Below are 24,106 nucleotides of genomic sequence, written 5' to 3'. Positions count from 1 at the left end.
ACAAATTTTTATCCAAAGTTATCATTTTTTTCTCTGGGTTACATTCTCCAATGGATCGTTACTAGATCTAAGATTAGGTTTTTCATGGAGACTACTAGGGTTTATCATTGACATTTCCCTCAGAAATATGTGGTTCCCATTTCACTATATCCCTAACAGCAGAGTTTCAACTTAAAGTTTTAAATTTAAGTGTTCTTGGGGCGCCTGGGTGGCTCAGTCGGTTAAGTGTCCGGCTTCAGCTCAGGTCATGATCTCACAGTTTGTGAGTTCGAGCCCCGCATCAGGCTGTGTGCTGACAGCTCAGAGCCTGGAGCCTGCTTCAGATTGTGTCTCCCTTTCTCTCTGCCCTTCCCCTGCTCATGCTCTGTCTCTGTCTCAAAAATAAATAAATTAAAAAAAAAAAATTTAAGTGTTCTTAGTTTAATTGTATTATCAAAAATGTATTACCCTAAACTTAAATTTCTTTGATTAACTTCTGAAGTTAACCTATTTTTCAGATATTTATCATTCACATCTTTTCTCTTTAGCTAACTGCCTAGTCTTTTCTCATTTGTCTTTGAAAAAAGTTATTTTTCCAATCAATCAGTCTTTTCTGCTTATTTATTAAGGACAGCCACCCTTTTGATTATTCCAGGTTTTCCCCCTAGGTGTGTTGCTTTTAATAGTTTATCATATCCAAGTTAATTTTTGTTACTATGTTAAATCTATGTTTTCCTTTGTCATCTTCCCTTCCTAGTTCATAATTTGGTTTATAAGTGCTAAGGACTGGGTGTTAGTGGATTAAAGTAAAAGACTGGATTTAGGAATGAAAGTTCTGTTGTAAAGGGCGTAGAAGAAAATCTCTTGTGCTATCGATACCTGGATTATTGTCTGGTTTACACTTAAATGAAAGTTTAGAAAATTTATAAATGTATGGCCAATAAATAAGTATATAATAAAATCTGGTGAAAGCAACTAGATAAACAAGACTTGGATTCAGAACACCAGTAATTAAGTGCTGGCTCTACCACTTATTAAGCTGGAAGACTCTGGACTTTTTTTTTTTTTTTTTTTTTTTTAACATTTATTTATTTTTGAGACAGAGAGAGAGAGCATGAACAGGGGAGGGTCAGAGAAAGAGGGAGACACAGAATCTGAAACAGGCTCCAGGCTCTGAGCTGTCAGCACAGAGCCCGACGTGGGGCTTGAACCCACGGACCGCGAGATCATGACCTGAGCCGAAGTCGGACGCTTAACCGACTGAGCCACCCAGGCGCCCCAAGACTTTGGACTTCTTAATCTCACTCAATTCTCATGATCTATAGTAACAGCACAACACTTACTGAGGGCTTACTATGCATCAAGCACGATTCTAAGAATTTTACTTCTGTAACATTCAAATATCACTCTACAAGATTACAAACACCATTTTGCATAAGAGAAAACATATAACCTAGACAGGTTAAAATAACTCAAAACTCATACACAATTAGTAAATGGCAAAACCAGAATTCGAACCTAGGCATTTTGTTTGATTCCAGTGCCCCCATCCTGCCTCCAAATCACTCTATTATTATTATATGGCCTCTTTCATCTTTAAAATGGGAATGATACTATCTATCTCACAGGTGTGGTGAGAGGATTAAATGAGGGGATATACAAGAAAGAACTTTATAAAGTATAAAGTGGCAAATATAAGGAACCACATTATTAAGGATTTTTGTGAATAACAAAAAAATCAGATACTATGTATGACTTAAAATTGGTTACAAACAAAACAAGCAAAAAAAGAAGAACCTTCTCACACTGCTGGTGGGAATGCAAACTGGTGTAGTCACTCTGGAAAACCGTATGCAGGTTCCTCAAAAAGTTAAAAATAGAACTACCTATTACCCAGGAACCACACTACTAGGTATTTACCCAACAGATACAAAAATACTGATTCGAAGGGATACAAGGACCCTGATGTTTATAGCAGCACTATCAACAACAGCCAAATTATGGAAAGAGCTCAGACATCCATCGACTGATGAATGTATAAAGAAGAAGTGTTATATATGCACAATGGAATATTACTCACCCATAAAAAAAGAATGAAATCTTTCCACTTGTAACAACATGGATGGAGACTGAGTATTATGCTAAGCAAAATAAGTCAGAGAAATACAAGTACCATACGATTTCACTCATATGTGGAATTTAAGAAACAAAACAGATGAATATAGGGGATAAAAGAAAAAGGAGGGGCAAACCAGAAAACAGACTCTTAACAATAGAGAACAAATAGGGTTACTAGACAGGAGATGGGCAGGGGAGGTGCGGAGGGGCTAAATGGGTGATGGGTATTAAGGAAGGCACTTGTGATGAGCACTGGGCATTGTGTGTAAGTGATGAATCACTAAATTCTACACCTGCAACTAATGTTACACTACATGTTAACTAACTGGAGTTTAAATAAAAGCTTGAAAAAGAAAAAAAAAGATGGTAACAAATTCCTCAAAGCATATACTGAGAACTAAAATCCTTACATACAGTAACCTGTTAAAGGTACCATGGAGCCCTTAGGCTCTTGCTTTCTGGCTGGAATAAAAAATTCCTGCCTTAGCCTAGAAGAATACACAATTAGTTCCATAAAAATGATAGTGCAAAGCATGATCCCTAACAGGACAAATCAGTTAAATATGCCAGTTTACACACCTCATGAAAACAAATTCAAGTGGTCTTTCTTCCTCTTAGTCTTGCCACTCCTTCATCTCTGGTCAAACACCAAGAACTCGGTTTATACCCCTCCCTAAGATCTGTAATGCCACACCTACCTACCTACCTACCTTCCTCTGTTTCTATCCAAACCCTCCACACCCTCTGAGGTGCATTTAAAGCCCCAACTTCAAAGTTGTATCAATCGATTCGTGCCTATAGTCTTCTCTTCTTTACCTGACCTCTCATTACTTCTTTTATAAAACTACTTAGTCTCCAGTTACATTTTCTTTTGTTGAGATATAATTCACATAACATAAAATTCACCATTTTAAAGTATATAATTCAGTGGTTTAAATTACACTCGCGAGGCTGTGCAACCATCACCACTAATTCCAGAACATTTTCATTGCTCTAAAAAGAAACCCTACATCCAGTGGTAGTCACTCCCAATTTCCCCACCCAGTCTCTGGCAACCACTACTCTATTTACTGTCTCTATGGATTTGACTACTGTAGACATTTCTACAAATGGAATAATAGCATTTGTGATAATTTGTGTCTGGCTTCTTTCACATACAATGCAAGGTTCGTCTATGTTATAGCATGTATTAGTGCTTCATTTATTTTTAAGGCTGGATAATAATATTCCATTGTATAGCTATACCACATTTTAGTTATTCATTTATCAGCTGATGGACCTTTAGGCTATTGTGACTAATAATGTTATGAACAAGTTTTTATGTGAACATGTTTCTAATTCTCTTGAGTTTATACCTACAGTGGAATTGCTGGGTCATATGGTAACTCTATGTTTAACATTTTTGAAGAACTGCCAGACTGTTTTCCAAAGTGGCTATACCATTTTACATTCCCACCAGCAGACCATGAGAGTTCCAATCCCTCCACATCCTTGTCAACACTTGTTACTGTCCAGTTTTTGATTAAAGCTATCCTAGTGGGTATGAAACGGTATCACGTTGTGGTTTTGGTCTGCCTTCCCGAATGTCTCTAGCTACACTTTATCTTATGCAATACATATTCCCCTAATTCACAGTCAGCAAACGTTTTCTGTAAAGAGCCAGATATTAAATATTTTTATTTTTGCTCTGCAGATCACACATGGTCTAAGTCACACATTCTCCTGGGTTTTTTGTTTGTTTTTTAAAAATTTTTTTTTTCAACGTTTTTTATTTATTTTTGGGACAGAGAGAGGCAGAGCATGAACGGGGGAGGGGCAGAGAGAGAGGGAGACACAGAATCGGAAACAGGCTCCAGGCTCCGAGCCGTCAGCCCAGAGCCCGACGCGGGGCTCGAACTCACGGACCGCGAGATCGTGACCTGGCTGAAGTCGGACGCTCAACCGACTGCGCCACCCAGGCGCCCCTGTTTGTTTTTTTTAAATAACAAAAGCAAATACCATCTTAGCTTGATTGCCATACAAAACCAGGTCTTATATTGTAGTTTGGCAACCTCTACTTTGTGTCATAATTAGTGTTACCTTCTCTTGTATCAATGTCAACTTTGTTGAAAGCAAGTTAAGAACTATTTCGTATTCCTTCATAGTGATTTGTATACAGCTCATGAATACAAGAGCAGAAGATCTAAAATTACTTAAACTGAACTTCTTACACAATGAATGTCCTCAATTAAAAAAAATATATGTATCTCCCCACAGGTATTTACACAATATAAAGTACACTAGTTTTTAAAATGATTCCAGAAAGTAAAAAGTCATTTTTTCTTTTGAAATTGGTCAGCTTAACTACAAGTACCATAAGAATCAGAGAAAAAAAGTCTTTCATAATGCCCTCTGAAATCAAAATTATATTTATAGTTAATTTACTTATTAAAATAACTTTCTAGCATCAAATGTATTTTAAGGGAATACTTCCAAATCAAGTATCTCTAAATCCTACACCTACAAATAAGATTAAAATTATAGTAATATACTTCGGCAGAAGTTGATATATAGTAAAAAAAAAAAAAAAAGTGAAACCGTAACAAAAGGTACATATTTCTAGCAAATGTGAAAATCCAGTAATTTCAACAATTTGAATTTGATGTTCTGGAAATTATGGGTTGACCATTATAGAAGGGATTGGTTCTACAAACAAACTCTTTGATATAGTAGAATGAAAACTAATATAAGAGACAGCAGACATAACTATTTATCTCTGGGCAAGTCGCTGAACTTCTTTGGAGCCCAGATTTCTCATCTTTACAAGTAGGAGTGATTCCATCTGTCCTACCTTTTTCACATAACTGTGAAGATCAAATGAGACAAAGTTTATAAAAGTTTATAAAAAGCACTCTACAAATAACATTACTCATATGTTGTTAGAAGAATTAAGCCAAACCAAGCTTTGATAATTAAAATAAGTACAAACAAGAGTTCCCTGGATCTTCATAGATAACAAGCAATTCTCCTAATGGTCCCAATGACATCAATGGACACTATGGTGACTCATTTTTTTAAAGACTAATAGAGGAATGGAAATCAGCACAAACTGGTCTCACATTCCGAATAGCATAAAGGTTAACCAAGTGCATAAAAGTATTCAGACCGGTTTCCCAGGTCTCAGGAATCTAACACAACATTTTGCATCTTTAGCTTATTCTAGCTAAAAGAAAAATGTACTAAATATTCCTTTAAACACTAAACAGCCTGCTAAAATTCAGTGGAAACCAAATAGTAACCTCAAAAATCAAGTCAGAATCCATAGTAAAGTTTTGATGAAGAGAAAAGAAGGGATAATAGAACAATGATAATATCTAATATTCCATGCTAAGTGGTTCATATGGACCATACCATGTGATTTTCATGGCCTAAGGTAGAGTTACCATTATATCATATTATAGCTAAAGAAAGTGAGGCTAAGGAAAGTATCTTAACCAAAGATCACACAGTAATTTGCATAGCTGGGATCAGAATTCAGGCAACATGATTCCAATGCCCACATTCTTAACCTCAACTCTATGCTGTCTTCCTAAATTGTTTACCAGATTTTATTTTCCATAGTAAAAACAAAACAAGAACAAAATTTTTAAAAAGGCAAAATTTCCAGATGTGTGCTTCATCTCATTTTCTTTCCATGTCCAACTACTACAAAACTGATAAAAAGTAGTCAATGGCGAGAAGACTATACAAAATAGGGTGATGAAGCGTAGAGATAACATATCTTGTATGTACTCATTCTAATATCAGCTTCTATTTAATTTTAATTCAAAATTAAGCCTTGTTTCAGCACGTTTCTTTGCTCACAGTGGCTAAATTCTTTTAAGAAAACCCATTCCAATGGGTCTGAAATGTGCTAGAATACCTGCCTCAGAGAAGGAGCACTTCAAATATTTGAAATACTGTTCGTTGACAGAAATGACCACCAGGAAATACTTATTATCACCCAGGTCCACCCACATTCCATCAGCATAACCAACTGATCCCACCTCCACTTTCCCTACTCCCGTTTTTACTTATGTATATATACATCAATGCAAGGTCTGGTACATACTGAGTCTGCATGTTTACAGAAATCAATATATTACAACAATCTCCTTGAAAATGCAATTCCGATCAAAGCTTTAAAATACTTCCAACTCTGAAAATTACTTTGAGTACAACATTTCTGCCCAGAAAATTCTGACTAGAAAGAAAACTAATCCTGCTAAATATTTGCTTAATAGTAGTATCTAACTCTATTTTAAAGTTAGGGCTGAATGAATTACAGCTTTTATCTTTCTTTTACCTAAAGAATATCGTACAAGGAGAAAATAACTCCCAAATCTTGCATTTGACATCAATATGTTGAAAGACAGCGACCAGAGGTCACAAACATGGAAACATTTAAGGACATTAAGAGTTGCCAAAGAAGCAACATTTAATAAAAAAATTAAAATTACAAAAATAAAATGCAGGGTTACGAGAACAATCTTTAAATTGTCATAAAAGAAATATTTCCATGATATATGATAAAATTTCCAAACAACCACATACACAAAATACCACAAATAAATGGAAACAATAGCACAGTTAAGCAGTGCCTTTGTCATGAAACACCAGAAAATATGATTATAGAGGAATTTCTATGCAGAATTCTTGACAACAAGTATACCAGATATTTTCACTGAAAAACAGAATTCTCAATATAGAGCAAACTAAAAGACCGATAGGTTACCTACAACATTCATACACATTCACAATGATTAGAAATTTCTCAATATCTAGACTGATCTTAATCCTTTGGTAGATATGAAACTATCAGAACAACAGCATACATAAATTGCAAAATCTGAAAAATGCTACATACAAGTAAATTACAAAATTACCAACTCTTAACAATTGTGTTTGAGTCTAATGCTTTCGGACTCACATAATTTTCAATGTTCTTCAAAAATGAATTATTATAATATTTTATTGGTAAAAATTTACCAATTTAAATAACTTCATATTAGTTAAAAGATACCAATCAATAAGAACTATTAAAATTCTCTGAGTATAAAAAAAAACTTAGAGGCCTAGATCTGGACTAAGCTTGTTAACTGGGAAAAAGTATTTAGAGTCAAATCAAAAACCACTTGAGTACAGGAAAAACATTAAGTATTACTAAAGTCTTGAGGGTCAGGGTTCAAAGGCAGATACTACAATTAAACATATATGACTAAATTTCCTAGAGGCTAAAATCTTAACATTTAGATCTAGAGCCCTGTTTCTAACAATGCCTTTTACTGGCTAGACGTAAATAACTGATTTATTTGCCTAAATCAATCTAAGGCATACTGAGCCCAGCAAACATCAAACTTAACTCAGTATCTGGATTAATACCGGGAAAAAAAAACAGTATTACAGTGGTCCCTAATCTTACAAATATCCATTATGTTGATCTACTACGAATACATGGCAGTGATAAAAGAAAATAAGACCAGTTGACTAAATTTAGTAAGACAAAAATATTATAATGCCTTTGTGCAAAGTGTTAGTTTGATTAATTTATCAATTGTATGGCCTCTAGGTAACAACAACCATTGGAAAAAGCCAAACATTTTTCCAAAAGTCAATTCTATGTTGAGAAGTGGCTCTACTCTGAGGCATGCATTCATTTTTTATTCCTTTAGTCTGCATTTGCTGAAATGTATTTACAAATTGGGCACCAAGTTCGGGGTGCGGGGGGAGGGTGGGTGAAGGAAAGAAAAGGAAATCTGAAAGACAGATACATGCTGTCTCTCCAAATCAGAACAAAACCTCTCTAGCTCTAACTGGCAGGGCTCCCCTACTAAACAGCAGCAGTGCAGTGGACGCAAACACACTGGAGTGAAAAAGCCTGCCAAATTAATGTTATGAGAGCAAAGAGAAAGAGTAGAAAAAATCTGGTCATTTATTAAAGGTTCTGTCAAAACTAGGGTAATGAAGCATACAAAAGGAAACGGAGAGGTTTACTTTTACAAGAATATCTTGTTATCAGCACACAAAAGTGAAGCAAAAAGAACTGGGCAGTCCAAATACAATTCATGAAAAAGGCTCCTGATCATTAAGAATTATTAGTAAATGTCTAAATTAATTTCCTTTTTTTCAATACCTGGCCTGGTATAAATCGTTGTGTCTGTAATCCGAGGAAAATCCCACAGCACAGGTTTCCCACCGTACTAAAATAAAATCTCAGACACGTCGATCCCTTCATCACCTCCCAACCTATCAGCTCCTCTCCTTCTCTCCTAAATCTAGATTCCAAGAGCGGTCATCAGTGTAGCTTAGTAGCTAAGCATAGACTTTGGAACCTAACTTCTGGGTCTGAAGTCCAGCTCTGTCACTTACTTGCTCTGTAATCGTAGGCAATGTCTTAACCTCTCTGTGCCTCAGTTTCATCATTAGGATAACAGTGCCTACTTCAGAGGGTTACTCTGAGTAAATAAGTTAGTATCCCTAGAGCATATGTATAAATGTGCCTAGCACAGAGTATGGGCTCTATATGTGTCTGCTCTTCATCATAATTATACCCTTTTGAGTTAGTCTTTGACCAGCTACCTCTATTCTGTGTATTCCTGTGTTTCCCCCCAAATCAGCCAATGTAACATCAACCATGAATGAATCTTAAAATCTTTCTTCATTGCAGGAGACAACACCATTATGTAACTGACATCACTACGACACATTCCTGGTCTGAAATCTCACCTGGACCTTCAGTATTGCACATCAATCCTCTTACCAATCATTGTTATACTTCCTCCCTCATTCCCTCCCCCCCTTACTGGTATCAAGTCCAGTCACTATCATCTTTTTTCCTCAAGTCCCACTCAGAAGATAAAGTCCCTCCTCACATTTAAAGGTCAATCCCTCTACCTGCTCTCTACTAATCCCTCTGCAATCTTCTGTCACGCAAGCTAGAAACATGCATGCCCATGTACAATCTGTTCCCCAAATATGATCGATAGCTAAGTCCTGTGGATTTTACCTCCTAAATATTTCTTAAAATTGTTTACCCTTTTCATGCCTATTACTTGTTAATCAAAGCACTCATCATCCCTTAACCAAGTATTTCCATGAGCAATCAGAGATTAAGGAGAATCAAAAAACTGCAACATCAGAAGCTGAGGGAAGAGCAGTAATACTGACATTCTTTTTTAGCCTCCACCCAGCCTTGCACCCCTTGAATCTATCCTCCAATGCAAGCCAGAACGATTTATTTAAAATGCAACCCTACTGTGGTTCCCCTGCCTAAAATCCTTTAACAGTATATACCACCCTCTCCCTATGAATTCTTAACCATTCAGGTTAAGAGACTAGCCCTTCTTCCCATCAACCATGGATGTACTTCAAAAGATAGGAGAAAAAAAAAACCTTTTTTTTTTTTTTAAGACTAAATATAATTTTCTGAAGAATAGAAGAGGATCCAAAATTTGGTCCAAAAATTTCAATTCTCATGGAGTCTACGACTCCAAAAAGGTCCACTCTTCTAGAGGACTTAGGACCAAGCTCATTAACAGGGCCTGTAAAGTTCTCCATGATCTGGCCCTGGTCCATGTCAGCTTCACCAGCTGTCCCTCTATGTGGGCAGATATCAAGAATTGGTGAAGTAGACATCTGTTATTTTTGCATGTCTAGTATCCCTTCCTCCTTCTTTTGGTAACAGCATCCTGACTCTCTGTTGGGAAATAACCCATCTCCCTCACTGCAGTTTTGGTGGAACTGTCAATCAAGATGCCCCACCCTCCAGTGGGCAAAGGAGATCTCTTACCCAAACTCAAGGTAGGCCATTCAGGCAGATTTTCCTAAGAAGCTGAAATTTGAGGAGAGTGATATAAAGGCGGGAAATGGTTAAAGTAGATTCATTCTGACTGTGCTACGCTAAAGACGCTGTTTATTCCTGCTACCTAGGTCTCAAGCCCTGCACACTGACTGCCCTGGTGCTTCTTGAGGCTTCCTGAGGCCTGCATGCTTATTTTTTTCTTACATTCTATTATTCAACATCCTTCAAATACATGTATTTTTCTGCTTAAATTAACCATTTTAGCCATTTGTTCATCCTTTTACTGGAAAAATATTTATTGAATTACGTGACGGTTAGCTGTAGGTGTCACTTGGCTAGGATACAGTAGTATCCAGTTACACAAACAAACACAGAATCTAGGTGTTGCTGTGAAGGTATTATGTAAATGTGGTTAACATCTACCATCAATTGACGTTAAGTGAAGGAGATTATCAATAATGTAGGGAAGGCTCCATCCAATCAGTTGAAAGCCTTTAAGGGCAAAACTGAGGTTCCATGAAAAAGAAATTCTATCATGTGGCTGCCAGAGAGTTTCCAGCTGCCCTACCCTATAAATTTTGGACTTGTTAGGCCCCACAACAACATAAGGCAATTTCTTGAAATATATCTCCCACTACACACACACACACACACACACACACACACACACACACACACACACAATTATTTATGCATATATATGCATATATATGTACAATATATGCATATATATGCATATATATGCATAAATAATTGTGTGTGTGTGTGTGTGTGTGTGTGTGTGTGTGTGTGTGTGTGTGTATCCTACTGGCCTGTTCTTTGGAGACCCCTAATACACACACCTACTGGTGCTAAGAACAAGACAAAGTCTGTTCCTGTTGCTTGCAACCAAAGAACCCTAAGTACTGTTATATATGTGACTAAGGACAGAGTTCACAAAGAGCTCCCTGTTTTATCCATGTGCTAATCGTTTAAGCTATGAGTACAATTTTTAAATTCTAAACCTAATGGCAACAAAAATAATTTTCTAGATTCCTCCAAAGTACAGGGAATTAAAGAATGAAGGCATACTTAAGAAAGAAAGAGTGTCTAAAATAGGCAGAATGGGTGGGTTCCTTTACTCTAGTTCAGGAATCAGTATACTCTGACCTGTAGGCCAAATAGGGCTCACTGCCTATTTTTGTGTGGCCTATAAACTAAGAATGGTTTTTACAGTCTTAAACGTCTTTCTTTTAAATCAAAAGAAAATTAGTATTTCATGACATGTGAAAACTGTATGAAATGTAAACTTCAATGTCCATAAATAAAGTGGACACAGTCATGCTCATTTGTTTACATATAGTCTATGGCTGCTTCTGCCCTACTGTATTGCAACAGAGACCATATGTCCCTAAAAACCTAAAATATTTCTTATCTGGCCCTTAACAGAAAAAAGTTTGCTGACCCCTGCTCCAGTAAAGAAATTCAAAGAAAGTATGAATTTTGGCAAATGGGCAAGAAAAGGGTAAAACTGTTAGAAAAGAAGATACAAGAAAAAGAATATATTAATTGTACTACTATTTATTGAGTATTTACCATATACAAAACACTGGGTTTGTTTTGTTATGTTTGAGAGAGACAGCACATGTGTGTGCAAGTTGGGGAGAGGAGCACAGGGAAAGGGGGGGGAGGGGGGGAGGGAGGGGGGGGGGAGAGAGAGAGAGAGAAATATCTTACGCAGGCTCCTTGCTCTGCACAGAGTCAGATGCAGGGCTTGATCCCATGAGCCTAGGATCATGATCTGAGCCAAGATCAAGAGTCGGATGCTCAACCAACTAGGCCACCCAGGTGCTCCTACAAAATACTGTTTTGAGCACTTTGCATATTAATATTTCTAATCTTTGCCACATTCCTATGAGGTAGAGACTATTATCCCCATTTTATAGATGAGTCAGAGGCTAAAACAAACTTGCCCAAGCTCAACAGATATAAATTACAGAACTGGGATTGCAACGCAGACAGTGTGGCTCTAGCACCTGTGAGGTTAACCAACACCATACTGCTTTACCACTGACCTTCTGGTCTATCTCATCTGCACTGCATTAATTTAATGAGTTGATTTTCCTTAGAATTGAAATATTACAAACTCTGTAGATGAATCAATACTAGAATAAATGAAGAAGTTTGTGGCAGTACATTCCTTTGAGAACATGAGGGATTTCCAAGACCTATGCCTATCACCCTTCTTAAAGATAGGAAAGTGAGGAAGACACCCGTTGGACTCAATCATCACTTTCCCCTATCCCATGCTTGAACTCAAAAGTTTAGGCAGGCTTCCATACTCAGGCTAAGATAAAGCACATTCTCTTCTCACATATCTTGCCTCATCACGACCAATTAATTAAGAATCTCTGGATGGTGGAGCTGCCTGGGTGGCTTAGTAGGTAAAGCGTCCAACTCTTGGTTTCAGCTCAGGTCATGAGCTCATGATTTGGGAGATCAAGCCCCACGGTGGGCTCTGCACTAACAGTGCAGCACCTGCCTGGGATTCTTGCTCTCTCCTCTTTCTCTCTGCCCCTTCCCCACTAGGGAGCACTTGTGCACACACACTCTTTCTCTCAAAATAAATAAATAAACTTAAAAAAATAATAAATAAAAGAATTTCTGGATGGTGGAGCCAGGATGTGGTTATTTCTCAAAGCTCCTCAGTTAATTCTAACATATGGCCAAGCCAGAATGGAGACCCACACATCAGTATACTTCTCTCCTTTCAAGAAGAGCAGTGATGAAAAAGAATCCAGGTAAGGGGAAGGGCAAGGCTAGAGATGGGAACTTGACAAAACCTGTCTTTGAAGAATGGAATTTTTATTTAGTGCTACAGTATGCTAGTAAAGAACATTTCTAGTCTTCTTGCCTCACCATCTGAAAACTTTATTAAAAAAAAAAAAGCAGGTATGAAAACAAAAATATTTGTATATATGCATATACATATGTTTACACAAAAAAATTTCAGTAAGGGTACACAGCAAACTGTTAACTATTATTTTTTGCCTTACCTGTACTTTTTTCTTGATCTGTACTTTATATGTTACCTGTTATTTCTTCTCATAATGCATGACTTGTTTAGTTCAAAATAATGAGCTTTTTAAAAACAGTGTGACTAAAAAGATCTTCAAAGATTAATTATACTTTGAATAGAAAAATAATTATATAAAAAACTAGTAAAAATTACTTGGTGCTTTTTACTGAAAAGCAGTTTACTTTTTGTCAGCGCACAAAACATAAAATCTCCCTACTTCTCTGTGCAGTGGAGATCTATATTCTAACAAACGTATTAATGAATCTTTCCCACCAAATGGCTATTACTAATTAAAGTTTTACTAATACTAATTGATAACAATACTGAGTGTGAGAAGAAAATATTTTAAATAAGAATAAAGTGGAAATATTTTGAAGTTTTACTAACACAAATGTCTATCACACAGGCTAATTTTTACAATATTTATAGTAGTCTCAATTTAGTTAAAATAGTCTCCTTATATGGATTACACATTTAAATGAATTTTAAGTTTTTCATATGGCTTCCAGCTTCAGAAAACAAAGAAGTAGGCAATGGGGGTGGTAAAGCAGTACCCGAGCAATCAAAGGGCTTGGCCAAAGGTCTAAAGCCATAATGAGTTAATGCTCAAACGTGTTGTCATTTGTTTGCTGTTGTGATACTTCGGTAAAGGACCCAGCTTCGTGTATATTCATAAAGCATAGAATAAAGTAGAATCACCAAAGAATAGAATCTCCAACCTGGTTAAATGGTAAGTCTCAAGAGACAAAATCACATCAGCAATGCTAATTTTTTAAAACATAGCAGGCAAAAAGAAAGACCATCACCATGAGGGAAAACAGATGGGTTTTTCAATCCGCTGGAGAAAAGAACTGTGACCCAAAGCAAGGTAAGCCTCTGCAACAGACTGGGGCTAGCTGTAGACAAGTCAACGTGGAGAGGCTACTCATAGAAAATAGCCCTGTCTGAACTGCCTAGGTAGAGTTAGCATTTATTACATTTATTATGATTAGCCTTCATCCTAGTGGCGAGTGTAGTACCCACAGGAGGGATTTTTCATTACAAAGGTAAACTAACTCTCTCAGAACACTAAGAGCATTTGGAAGTCTCACTCAAGAGTGTGTCTTAAAAAAGAAAATTAGCTCATATAATTATAGTAGGGTCAGGACCAACATTTAAAGATTTTAGTGATGGTGTCAGCAATTCAATTTAAATTTAAAGGTGAAAGTACCTGAGAAAAATTAGCCCTTTTTGTAAAAAAACAAAAAACATTTCTACTTTGAAGACCAAAGCATAATTTTTTTTGCAATGTTAAACGGCTTCTCATAAAGAAACTTACCTGAATCCAGCAAAAACACTAATTAGATTAAGATTCTATAAAAATCGGCTGTTGGTTCACAAGTGTTACCTAATATAATAACTATTCTGATATATTTTTAACTTTATGAGACTCCAACCCTCAGAAAAAATGTATGAATAACTCTAAAGATGATATATAATGGAACTCTATAAAAATAAGCAGGAATAGCATAGTGAGAGATATCTAAAATACGTACCAGAAATGTAAAAAGAGAAAGAGAATGTATCTCCTATATATAACTATATACCTAGTTACCAAGTTTAAAAGGAAGGAAAGTTGGATTGCAAACAAGAATATGCCCGAGATACTTCAATCAATAAACCAAAGATTAAAAGGCATATTTGACAGAAATGTTGTTCCAAATATTCCAGAAAGCTCACAGCTCAACAGCTTTTTTCCTTTACTTTGCAATTCAGAGGTGCTTTTAGAGTTCTAAATCACTGCTAGGCACTAAAAGTTCTCAAGCCTAAAACTGTAAGTCTTCAGAAATCTATAATTTTCTAGTCTAGTTAAAATACATATGCTTGGCTTTTAAAAAACAATAAAACAAAAAAGCTAGCCAAACTGTAACTTATAATCTGAAAAATATACAGACACATGTGCCTACTTAATGGAACATTTTACATTTCCAGGTATAAAAGCACAACACTACAAAGTTACAGTAACTAAAATCTAGTAGCAACATCAGAGTAGGCAAATAAAGCAAGCCTAAAAACTAAAAAAAGAAAAAAGAAAAAGAAACTCAAGCATGTATTTTATTTCCAATTCTTAAATGATCCAGCAATTCTAACACAAATGGGAATTTCTGATACAGAAAAACACAAGCAAACAAAGGTGTATGCAAACAACAAAACCAAAAAACCAGGAAACAAAAGGTTTTCAATAGAAGAATGGATAAATTACTAGACATCATTAATGGTGGTTGTCCTTGGGGAAAGGGATTTTCACCCTCTAAACTATACCTACCAAAAATATTTAAATGTACAGAATAAAATAATTCTACTTCTTGGAATTTATCCTAAGGAAACAATTAAGACTGCATGGAACAATTCAACTGCAATGATATTCAGACCAGTACTTACAATAAAAAAACTGAAAAGTATACGAAATCATTTAAATGACGGCAAATTCATATAACAGAATACTATGCACTGATATTATTTATTCTTAGATATTAAAATATACTCATTTTTCACAAAAATTCACAATATATTTTTATTTTTTTCACATTTACTTATTTTTGAAAGAGAGACAGAGCATGAGCAGGGGAGGGGAAGAGAGGGAGAGTCACAGAATCTGAAGCAGGCCCTAGGCTCTGAGCTGTTGGCACAGAGCCCAATGCAGGGCTCAAACTCACAAACCACAATATCATGACCTGAGCCAAAGTCGGACGCTTAACCGACTGAGCCAACCAGGCACCCCCACAATATACTTTTAAAAGGAAAATGAAACATTATGCTTCTGATCTCCTTTAAGTTTATTTATTTATTCATTCTGAGAGAGACACAGACAGAGAGGCCGCAGGGGGACAGAGAATCCCAAGCAGGCTCGGCACTGTTAGCCCAGAGCCCAATGTGGGCCTCAAACCCACAAACCCTGAGATCATGGCCTGAGCCAAAACCAAGAGTCGGACACTTAGCTGACTCAGACACCCGGGAACCCGTGATCTCATTTTTTAAAAGAAAAAAATACGTATGCATTAAAAACCACTGGGAAAGATATATACCAAATACTAATAGGCTGAGAAGTAAAATTAAGGGTTATTTTTTTTTTTTAAGCTTATTTCATGCACTCTCAAAAGGGGCATTATCGCCCCCAAGGGGATGAAAATTGGCTATTGAGGGCAAAAGAAAAAAAAGGAAAGAAAAGGAACATTTTCTGCTTATAAAACACAAATTAATATATAATACATAAACAGAGAGGTATTAAAATTTTATAAGGGGGTACAATTAGAAAAATAATATCTAAAAAGACTGGGGCAGGACGAGCGATAATGATAAAAAGGCTGAGAAACACTGCCTCATTGGTACTCTCAATTTTTCTACAATGAACTCGATTATTACTTGCGTTTGAATGGTAATATATGTACAGTTAACTAATTAAAAAGACATATACGATGGAAGTTAAGACAGCATTAATTTTCATTATTGAATATAAAATTTATTCCTATACTGTCTTTAAAATAGAATACAGAGTTTTTAAAATATAATACTAAAATGAAAATATAAAGAAATTGATAAAGTACTGCATCAGAACATCTGGATTCACCTGAAGAAGTAAACTACAGATTCCTTGGCCTTACTGCAGACCAATCAAGATTTCTATGAATGGGGCGAGTGGCTTTTATTAAATGAGGCATATTTATATCATCATCCCACTCCATGGAAATATGAAATGCAGATAGATTTTAATTTAAGTCTAAGAGATTTTTAAATTATGTACTAAAGTGATAAAATTAAACTAAGAGCCTAGAAATCTAGGAATCCCTGCTAAACTCCTCCCTTTCCTTTAAGGAACTTGATTCAAATTTCTTCATGAACTCTCAAACACACCCTATTATTCACTATCTCTACTGGGTACAAGGCACTGTGAAGAATATAAAACAAAAAAGGAATATTGATAAATTTTGCCCCTATTTTAGGGGCAAATAAACTCACTTAGGCCAACATAACCATTGGCTTTCTCAAGGCACCATTAGTCACAAAGAAACACAGGTTTTCTTTGCTCTTATGATGCAAATTAAACAAGGAACAAAAGTCACTGTTGGATAATAATAACTAAGATGCAGTCAGTCACACTCAGTTCTCTAGTTAGTATACTTAACTTGGCACATCGGCCTTCAAATACGCAGGATTCCAAATTCTGCCTACACCAAATTCAAAATCTCCCTTGTTAAATAAATCCTCCAGGTTTAAAATGTTAAACCACAATGCCAAGATTTATTGCATACATAAAAAATGAAACTACCTTGGTGCATAGCTAAAAGTCCTATTTAACTGACTGAGAATATACCTGGATTAGTCAAAGTAGTGGATACAAAGTGTAAGATATCGCTCCAGTCCCTAGCAATCTTCTCCAATTTCTTATAGCCACCAAAGCCAACTTTCGGTGGTCTTAATACTAACAGTGTCAGCAATAATAATTAAGTGCTTTTTGTATGCCACACACACTCATTTAATCTTCAGACATGTCTGAGAAATAGGTATTGTTCTTTTTCCATTTTACAGATGAAAAAAAAAAAAACAACAACGAGAAATAAGGAGGTGAAGTTGCAGCTGGTAGATGCGATCTGTGATCTGCAAACCTTCACTGAGTGTTTTTGCCTGCTGACCACAAATATGTTACTACCAAATGACCAAATATTCAAAGTGAGATTTGGTGTTATCATCTCTCTATATAAATAAATTTAAAACTTGTAATTAAATAATTATCCATAAAACATCATATAAATGTATGTGACTGAGGCAAACCTGAGTGAGAAGAATTGAACAAAAATTGTCCAAGTTATCAATAGTACAATACTCTTCCCATTTCTCTTGCTCCTTAAACCCCAAAAAAGGCAACTTAATTTTGCTTGGTTTTAAAGTACAAATTTTAGGGGTGCGTGGGTGGCTCAGCTGGCTGAGTGTCCGACTCCAGCTCGGGTCATGATCCCATGGTTTCAAAGTTTGAGCCCTGCATCAGGCTCTGTGCTGACAGCTCAGAGCCTGGAGCCTGCTTCAGATTGTGTCACCCTTTCTCTCTGCCCCTCCCCTGTTTGTGCTCTTTCTCTCTCTCAAAAATAAACATTTAAAAAAAATTTTTTAAATAATGAAATACAGATTTTATCATTACACCCTTTAATTCATTTTAGCCCATAAGAATCTTCATCTTTAAAAGTTTTACTAAATTTCATTTCATATTCTATAATGAATTCATTTTAGAACTTTCATTTTCCTTTCTCTTAATTTTTTTTAATGTTTACTTATTTTTGAGAAAGAGCGGGAGGGGCAGAGAGAGAAGGAGACAGAGGCTATGAAGCAGCTCTGCACCAGGAGTGGAGAGCCAGATGTAGGGCTTGAACTCATGAACCGTGAGATCATGACCTGAGCCGAAGTCAGATGCTTAACCAACTGAGCCACCCAGGTGCCCCTATTACTTTTATTTTCTTTTTATAAAATATATGATGTATAAAAATTCAGAAAATAAAAGGTATAAAGAAAAAATAAAACCACCTATAATCCCAACTTCAAGATAACTTTAGTCCTTTTGGTATTTCCTTTTATGCCTATATATGAATAGGTATTTTGTAAAATTTAGAACTGAAATTATACTATATAAACACTGGTAATCTGTTTATTTCTCTCCTAACCATAGAGAATTTTTTAAAAATCGTGCAAATACAATTCTGATTGATTTTCTACAAAACACTTTGGCTTATTGGACTTTTTACATAAAGTGTTCTCTCTCTTGCAAGTACTGGAATGTTTTTAAAAACTCGTTAAATTTTACTGATTAAATAAGCATTTTCTTTGGACTACTAAAAAACGGCACACATCCATCTTCAGCACATCAATATATCGAAGACATGGTTATGGAAGTGTTATGGCTGCAAAAGATCAAAACCGTGACAATTCACTCTAGACACAAGCTCAGCCCAGTACACTGGAACCCAAGAAAGCCAGCTGAGAACACCACAAAGCGAGGATTCTTTATATCCAGTGTTGAAGGCCTAGTGCTTACATACGCATGCAAGCAGATGGTACTGAGTGGTGACACAATCTCAAGCTCGTCCCATTGATGACAGTAGTCCAAGTCTAAAACAAAATGGGAATAACAGAATGACTACATCATCTAAACCACTCTACTCATGGTTTCAACTGCAGATTTTGGTTGGTTCTTGAATTATAATACTGTCCTATTACAATGTGAAAACTATGACACTGGAGTACTATGAGAAGTCACTGAATATTTATTTAAAGTTCAAAGGAATGTTTTACAATGAAGTTTGTCCTAAGTGTGAAACTATTCAAAAGACACAAAAACTTTTTAAAAAGAGTATACTATTCAACCAATTTGAGTTACTCAAATTCCAGACTTACCATTTGGATGTAAAAGAAACACCATCCAAGTAACCTACTACCTGAAAATCTAAACAAAGGTGAGTCTGAGACGTAAGATTCACCTTCTAAACTCACTTGCCCGTGATTTTTCTTAAATTAATCTGATATTCTTAAATAATTAAATTAATCAAAGTCACCTGCAATTTTTAGATATACATATCTACAGGGCAAACTGACACTTCTACTTTATATGCAAAACAATGTCCGGAAGCATGAAAATTTCATACCAGGGGTTATGTCATTACTAAACTGATTCTACGATTAGAATGGAAGAGTGGAATGTACAGGAAAGCAGTCTAAAAGTTATCATGCAGAAATATAGCAAAAAACCCAAAATAACAAGAAGAACACTTCAAGGATACCAAGAACCAAAATGTCATATAAAGTTTTATTTTTTACAGACCAGTCATCTTACAACCTTAGTATCGGACAACTGGAAACAAATTTTAAAATACGTTCCTGCTTCACAAAAACAACCCTGTTCATTCTGTCTACATTTATTGTACTGTACTTCCAACTCAAATCAACATGACAGATCCCACACTCCATGAGATAATGTTACTGCCACACGTGGTAAGGTTCATCATATCCTCTCTGAAGGTCCCTATAGGCCACCATCTCTAAACTAAGTGTTCTTTTTACTCATTCAACATTAATTTATCTCCTCACAGCTCACATTTCATCAATTTTGGTTCTGTTTCGGGGAAAATAAATTTCTTTTCTAATCATAGCAACTTCCATGTGTTATTTATTCTCCTATGGTTAATCCTGTATCATAATCCATTCTCTTTTGTAATCTTCATCTAAAATAGTTTCACTCTCTAGATGACCTGCATCTGTTTTCATCTCTTAGGCATCCATTCCTATTAGGTATTCATTTGAAAAAACTCTAAGCTTAAATTTATTAAGACATTAATTCATTTAAAGGATTAGAAGCTTTATAAATACACAGTTTAGAGATCTCATACTATCGTTCTGCCTAACATCAGTTGGAATAATGGAATATAGTTTTCAGAAAACTATAGTAAATTTTTAAAGTTAAAAAAAAAATAAGAGACATAGAACCAAAAGATGGTATCTTGAATATGAATACAAAAGATGATATCCTCAATGTTTTAAAAACTAAAAACATTATAGACTACTCAGCTAAAATCAAAGTGGAAATTATACTTTCCCAAGTTTTTAGTCTTTATTTCCCTCCTCAGGATTTTTACTGTGTGATTTATTTTAAGTAACTTAAACTTCGGGGGGGGGGGGAGATTTACAGAGGAAAAAAGGTTAAACCAATTATTTCTGAGGAATTTTCTAGACTCATTTGGAAGAAAAATGATGTGTTACACTAAAGAAAGGATTATAAGAATATAGGGATTCACCTACTTGTTCATTTATTCATGTTTGGATACAAGTAAACTATAAATATTTATTGATCACTTGTGTGCTTTGTAACTGTGGTAGTCTCTTCTGGAAGTTTGCTGTCAGTATGATCCTTTATAATTAGAGTTTGTTAATTGTCATAAGTTATATAATTACTTTGAGTTTTATCATCTGTAAAAAGTGAACAATATTTCGCAGATTTGCTGTGCAGATTACGTGAGATACAGTAATTTTACCTTCAAAAAAACATTACTTCCCTTCTCCCTGTAGATCCCTCTAGAGATTAGGACACTGATCAGTGGTTCTCAACCTTACTCTGAAAAATCTCTTCTTTTGTCCACAGATTCCACATCTTTAGATTTTTGGTAGATTTTTGTCTACCAACTGCACTGACATTTAATTAACCAGATAGGTAACAGCTAATCAGAAGTCTCAAACTGCCAAAGGCATAAATACTAATGAAACTCAATGTTAGGTTCTTGAGGTGCAAGCATGTTTTATTTCATTAACAGCTTACAAATCACAGTATATGATAATGATTTGTGATAATCAGTCACAAAGATTTGAGTCAATACAGTTATTGGTCAAAGCAAAGACATACAATATTTCACCTATTTAAATCTATTGAGAAAACATACATAATTTTCATAAGGCTTTTTACAATATGGGAATAATTTGTTCCTTTCTCTGCAGACCCCTAGGAAAAACGTAATTTATTTACCAGGTTAGTGATTTTCTATGTCTAAAGAAACTACTGGTTACCCTACGGATTTGTTTTAAGCCAGTATCATTAGTAACACCACCTTCAAATTCAAAAGTTACATATATTTATCCATAAAGGTAAGTAGGTAGTGATACCCTGTGTCTTCCCTGGTATTTATAAGAACAAAATCCAAACCCTTCACCAAAGCCTGATGTGGTTTGATTCTTGCCAACCCCATCCCATCCACCAGTCTCTTCTCAGCCTATCACTATGGACTTCTTAAACGTGACCTACTGGTTCCCACTTCAGGGCTTTTGTACCACGGGGGCCCTCTGCCTACTTCACTCTTCTTGCAAATCATCACATTTAGCTTTTATTCATTCAGGCCTCAGATTAAATGTTACCATCTCAGAGCTTTCCCTGCTATCACTCTAAACCCTCCTATCACTCTAGTATTTCACCATTACAGCTTCCTCATGGCATTTGTGACCTCTGAAATTACCCTGTTCCCTTATTTGCTTATTATTTCTCTCTACCACCACCAAACCCCACCAATATCAAGAGTTCCATGAGAACATGTTTTATTCACTGCTCTATCTCTAGCTCCTAGAATACTACAAGGCACCCAATAATCATGCAGTTACTATTTGCTGGATCACTGGCCAAGCTGTTTAAGACTATTCTGGAGAAAGACTGATTTCTTAGTAAAGAACTTACATTTAGCATTCAAAATTACTGATTCAAAAGAAATTTTAAAAAAATGTTTTTGACTACAGAGAATAAGAAAAATATATACAACATTCTATTCAACAAGTGAGCTTTCTTTTATGTCTATCCTTTCAGACAGAAAATATTTCACACACTTCGTATGTCACCTCATGTAAAAAGTAAATGAATTTTGGGTGCCTGGGTGGCTCAGTCGGTTAAGTGTGCGACTCTTGATTCAACTCAGGTCATGATCTCACGGTCTGTGACCTCAAGCCCTGCATCAGGCTCTGCACTGACAGCACAGAGCCTGCTTAGGATTCTCTGTCTCCCTCTCTCTGCCCGCCCCCCCAAATAAATAAACTTTAAAAAAAGTAAATGATTTTTTAATTTCAGTTTTATTCAAGTATAACTGACATAAAATTGTGAATTTTCTTATAAAAAAGTATGCCATTAGCTGCTAGCCACTCAACCTAATAACTTATTTTTCCTGCCAAGATGCCTGCAGGAAAGCTTCTAAGAATATAAAACATACAGACTGAGAAGGCCACAGTTGCCCTAACAGCGACAGTGCTGGAATGGCCCAAAACAGGGAAGATCCTGCTCTCAGCTATGGCTGGGAAGGAGAGAGGGGTAAGAGTGATCAGACCTAGGAGAATGAGTATAGTTCTGATTTCTGATGAAAGATCTTGAAACCAATTCAAAAGAGACTCAACTGGAATCTTGTAACTGTTTTGAATACCTGAGGTCTCTTTGGCAAATGAAATCTCATTTGATTGACAATACATGGGCTTTTGCAGTTACACATAAGAAAAACACAGTATTTGTAGTAAATAACACACACAATCTTTAATACTATGTGCTACATTTGCTTACTAATTTAAAAATATTTTTAAAAATACTTTTAAAAAGAAGAGCTTTAAATACAAATAACTAATGAAGAGTTTATTTCAGAGTTTAGAAAATATTTGAAAACTAAAAGAAACATTGAGAAAGGTGTAACAATTCAGTGGTTTAGAAAATGTAAATACCTTAAAAGTTATCACAAGCCTCTATTTATTTTTTAAAAACTGGGGGTTGCTTCTTTTCTCAACTGGTGGTATTAAAAGAAGACAGGGAGCAGATAATCCACAGCCCATGTGAGTTTACTTACCAGTCACAAAGAAACATTAATATCAGTCTGTAGGCTAACTTTCTTGCTTATTATTAGCCAAGTGGAAAGTACAATTTAGCACAGAACTAGAGCCAGGTACCACAATGACTAAGAATGACATTTGCAAATATTTTTTTTAATTGATAAATTAAGTAGGGAAGGAGAGAATATTAAAAGTATTATTCTCTCTGAAGATTCTATACTCAATTTCCTATTTTTCATTGCTCCGTATTTCACTGCCCACAGCATTCTAAGTGTTTAACGAGAAGTCTGCATTTCACTTTTCTTCACTTCTGCTCACACAACTGATGCTTCTAAAGTCCAGTTGCATTGACGCTGAAAGACCACATTCCGAATTTAACCTTACAATGAAGTATTTTAAGATAATACCTCCAGAAATATAATGTCTAAAAGTGAGGGGTCCTTTTTAACTAAGAACTCCAAATGCTAAATAAATAACATTTCTGCAGACTATCCATTGGTCGAAGAAAGCTTAAACATATGCTTTTCACACATGAAATAATAGGAATCTTTTACCCTTCAGTTAAAAAGAAAAGTAGTTGGGGCGCCTGGGTGGCTCAGACGGTTAAGCGTCCGACTTTGGCTCAGGTCATGATCTCATAGTCTGTGAGTTCGAGCCCCGCGTCAGGCTCTGTGCTGACAGCTCAGAGCCTGGAGCCTGCTTCGGATTCTGTGTCTCCCTCTCCCTCTTCCCCTCCCATGCTCATGCTCTGTCTCTGTCTCAAAAACAAATAA

The 24,106-nt window shown here is 35.8% G+C and overlaps 1 protein-coding gene across 3 annotated transcripts in view; it reads right to left on the bottom strand.

The window, feature by feature from the left end:
• Positions 1–24,106, bottom strand: part of RAP1A (RAP1A, member of RAS oncogene family) — a 78,320-nt gene that overhangs the window by 45,217 nt on the left and 8,997 nt on the right. The window contains exon 1 of one of the 3 annotated variants that reach the window (XM_042998182.1): positions 19,036–19,058. The exons of the other annotated variants lie outside the window; for them this stretch is intronic. Coding sequence (XP_042854116.1) covers positions 19,036–19,043 — 8 coding nt within the window. The 5' untranslated portion in view covers positions 19,044–19,058. Of the gene's footprint in view, positions 1–19,035; positions 19,059–24,106 lie in introns of those variants that run through there. 3 annotated transcript variants of the gene reach the window in all.

The sequence above is a fragment of the Panthera tigris genome, chromosome C1, assembly GCF_018350195.1.
Source record: "Panthera tigris isolate Pti1 chromosome C1, P.tigris_Pti1_mat1.1, whole genome shotgun sequence".
In the NCBI taxonomy this organism is placed as follows: Eukaryota; Metazoa; Chordata; class Mammalia; order Carnivora; family Felidae; genus Panthera; species Panthera tigris.
This window is presented reverse-complemented; position numbering and strand designations above follow the sequence as displayed.